This window comes from Nothoprocta perdicaria, unplaced genomic scaffold (genome assembly GCF_003342845.1).
Source record: "Nothoprocta perdicaria isolate Ctin4 unplaced genomic scaffold, notPer1 scaffold_3, whole genome shotgun sequence".
NCBI lineage: Eukaryota > Metazoa > Chordata > Aves > Tinamiformes > Tinamidae > Nothoprocta > Nothoprocta perdicaria.
The window spans coordinates 218,900-222,056 of NW_020455532.1; the positions used below are offsets into that span (position 1 = coordinate 218,900).

General features: G+C 74.3%; 2 protein-coding genes across 2 annotated transcripts in view; one reads left to right on the plus strand and one right to left on the minus strand.

The window, feature by feature from the left end:
• ACOT8 (acyl-CoA thioesterase 8) overlaps nt 1–1,290 on the plus strand; it is a 2,643-nt gene extending 1,353 nt beyond the window's left edge. The window contains exons 2-6 of the mRNA XM_026041965.1: nt 57–200; nt 340–565; nt 652–809; nt 909–1,100; nt 1,168–1,290. Of these exons, the coding sequence (XP_025897750.1) occupies nt 57–200; nt 340–565; nt 652–809; nt 909–1,100; nt 1,168–1,286 (839 nt within the window). The 3' untranslated portion in view covers nt 1,287–1,290. The remainder of the gene's footprint in view (nt 1–56; nt 201–339; nt 566–651; nt 810–908; nt 1,101–1,167) is intronic.
• Nucleotides 1,291–2,137: 847 nt separating this feature from the next.
• SNX21 (sorting nexin family member 21) lies at nt 2,138–3,155 on the minus strand (the record flags this gene model as incomplete). The annotated part of the gene is made up of 2 exons (XM_026041966.1): nt 2,138–2,831; nt 3,033–3,155. Coding segments are annotated over 2 exons (792 nt in total), but the record flags the coding sequence as incomplete, so codon positions are not given.
• Nucleotides 3,156–3,157: the final 2 nt, after the last annotated feature.

The following is a 3,157-nucleotide window of genomic DNA, read 5'->3' on the forward strand; positions in this document are numbered from 1 at the left end:
CCGGGCCGGGCCGAACCGGGCCGGGCCGGACCGGCTGGGCCGCTGACGGCGGCGCCGCCGCAGGGGCCGCCACCACTGGGTCCCCGCCACGCAGCGGCTCTTCGGCGGGCAGATCGTGGGCCAGGCGCTCGTGGCGGCCGCGCGCTCCGTGGGCAGCGAGCTCCAGGCGCACTCGCTGCACTGCTACTTCGTGCGGGCAGGTGGGCCGGCACCGGCACCGGCACCGGGACCGGGCCGGGGGGCGCTGGGAGGATGCGCGGGTCGGGCCGTGTCCCCGTGCCCGTGGCCGGTCGGTGCGGCCGCGTGGGGCCGCGCGGCAGGAGGCTCTTGTCGCCGCAGGGGACCCCAAGGTGCCGGTGCTGTACGAGGTGGAGCGCACGCGCACGGGCCGCAGCTTCTCGGTGCGCTCCGTGAAGGCCATTCAGCACGGGCAGCCCATCCTCATCTGCCAGGCGTCCTTCCAGCTGCCGCAGCAGAGCCCCGTGCGGCACCAGTGCAGCATGCCGGCCGCGCCGCCGCCCGAGGCGCTGCTCACGCAGGAGCAGCTCGTCCGCACCTACCTGCAGTGAGCAGCGAGCGGGGCCGCGGCCGCAGCCACGGCCGGGCCGGCCCCCGGCCTCACGCCGACCGCGCCGCGCTCTCGCCCCGAAGGAACCCCGACCTGGCGGAGCGGTACAGGAAGCAGCTCACCAAGATCGAGGCCAAGGACGTGCCCATTGACATCAAGCCCGTGAACCCGCCGGGCATGCTGTGCTCRGAGGCGCAGGAGCCCAAGCTCCTCTTCTGGGTGCGGGCGCGAGGCTACATCGGTGGGTGCCGGCGGGGCGGGGGGCGCCGCGGCCCCGCGGGGCGGGCGGCCCGGTGGCAGCGCGGGGTCCCCTGAGCGAGCGGCGGCGCTGGCGGCGCAGGGGAGTGCGACGCCAAGGTGCACTGCTGCGTGGCCGCCTACATCTCGGACTACGCCTTCCTGGGCACGGCGCTGCTGCCCCACCGCCAGCACCGCGTCCAGTTCATGGTGTCCCTCGACCACTCCATGTGGTTCCACGCGCCCTTCCGCGCCGACCACTGGATGCTGTAYGAGTGCGAGAGCCCCTGGGCGGGTGAGTGGCCGGGGGGCTGGCGGGGCGCCCGGCACCCACGGGCCGCGCTGACGGGCGCTCGCTGCAGGCGGCTGCCGGGCGCTCGTGCACGGGCGGCTGTGGCGCAGGGACGGCGTCCTGGCGGTCACCTGCGCGCAGGAGGGCGTCATCAGGGTGGCGCAGGAGCCCGAGCAGAGCAAGCTCTAGCGAGGAAGGCGGCGGCGGCTGCGCCAGCGCCTCGGCCGTGAGGGCGCCGTCGRCCCCGGGGAGGCTGCAGSAGCCGCGGCCCGAGCCACGGGGAGAAGCGCCCGGCGCACGGGGCACGCGGCCCCGCACGGACTGCGGGGGCATCAGCGTTTCTGGGCTGTTACCGCACAGCACGCAGCCCTACACCTTCCTCCRCCACCCCTCACCTACCTTAAATAAAACCGTCACATGAGCACTGAGCTCCGGGCCCTGGAGTTTGACCCGCTCTGTGCCCGGCTCCTCGGGAGCTTCCCCACGGGCAGGGGTTGGTGCCAGGGCGGCCTGGGAATGGGCTGCGCCCCGGCCATGTGCGTCCCCTGCCCTCGCGCCCCTCAGGGTCCTTGTCGGGACGAGGGCTCCCGAAGCCCTGGGCAAGTGGAGGGAAGCGGCAACATCCCGGCCCCGGGGCCTCCTGCCAGTCTGTGCCCTGTGCGCGAGGCCTTGGGGCAGCCAAGCTGCGCAGAGGCGACCAGGAGGAGCCCCCTCCCTCCTCCTGGCAACACTGCATTTAATAAAGGCTTTTCTATTATTCTCATCTACGTTTTATGGGAAGTTCCTGGCAAGAACTCCAGCCTCTGCCAGGAGCCAGCCGGTTCCTTCCACGCGGTGCCAGCGCGTCCCCGCCACGATTCCCACCTGCTCCCCGGCGCTCCCGTGCGCGGAGGCGCCGGCTCCTCGCGGAGCCGTGAACGGGCTTTGGAAGGTGCTTTTCCTGGCGCAGCGGCTGCCCGGCGAGGCCAGCCCTGTGCCGATGTCCCCCCATCCTCCCGCGCCCCCGGCTCTGCGCCGTGCCCCATCCCCACGCGTGGCRCTGCTGTGGGCACCGCGCAGCGGGGCTCAGTCCAGAGCCTCCTTGATCAAACACTCCTTGAGCGAGGGCGGCTGCGGCGGCAGCCCCGCGTCCTGCAGCTCCTGCAGCCGGGCCTCCGAGCGCCGCTTGTCCTTGCCCACCTTCCAGGCGAGGTGCACGTGCGCCTGCAGGAAGGGCGCCAGCAGCGGGTGGCTGTCCTGCGCCGCCAGCAGCTGCAGCGCCTGCTCGCAGCAGCCGTGCGCCTCGCCCAGCTGCTCCAGCTCCTGGTGGCACACGGCGAGCCCCGCCAGCGTCACCAGGAAGCGGCCCGAGTGGCAGGCGCCCAGGCGCTCCTGCAGCCGCGCCGCGTTGGCCCAGGCCGCCAGCGCCTCGCGGTACAGCCCGGTGCAGGTGAGGCGCTGCGCCGCGCGCAGCTCCTGCAGCAGGAAGAACTCGAGGAACTCGGCGGAGCGGCGGATCTCGGCGATGGAGTGCAGGTGCGACAGGAACTGCTCGAAGGCGCGGCTCCGCTTGGCGATGGTCTCGGCCGTGAAGTTGCGGCGCAGCCTCTTCCTGGGGAAGGCCACGCCGGCCATGTCGCAGCCGAAGCGCCTCCGCAGGCGGCGGTTGAGCCGCTCGAAGTCCGAGTAGCGCCGGGTGATGGCGGCGGGCGCCTTGTCCGCGCGGCCCGAGCGGATCAGGTAGATGGTGTAGAGCTGCGGGCGGAGGCGGCCGTGAGGCGGCGGGACGCGCGGCAACGCGGCCTCTCCCGCGGCGGCGGGACCTGCCGGCGCCGGGGGCTGCGCGGGGCCCGGCCGTTACCTGAGGCCCGTCTGAGCCGCCGGCAGCGTCCGCGCAGCGGGGGGAAGAGAGAGCGGTGAGGGCCGGGCGGGCGCCGCGGCCGCCCGCGCACTCACCACGTACTTGGAGGAGCGCTCGCTCACCACGCTGGCGCTGGACACCTCGAAGAGCAGCGGCGGCGGCGCCCGGCCGCCCCGCGACCGCCGCCACAGCTCCTGCAGCTGCCGGGCCAGCAGCCCCC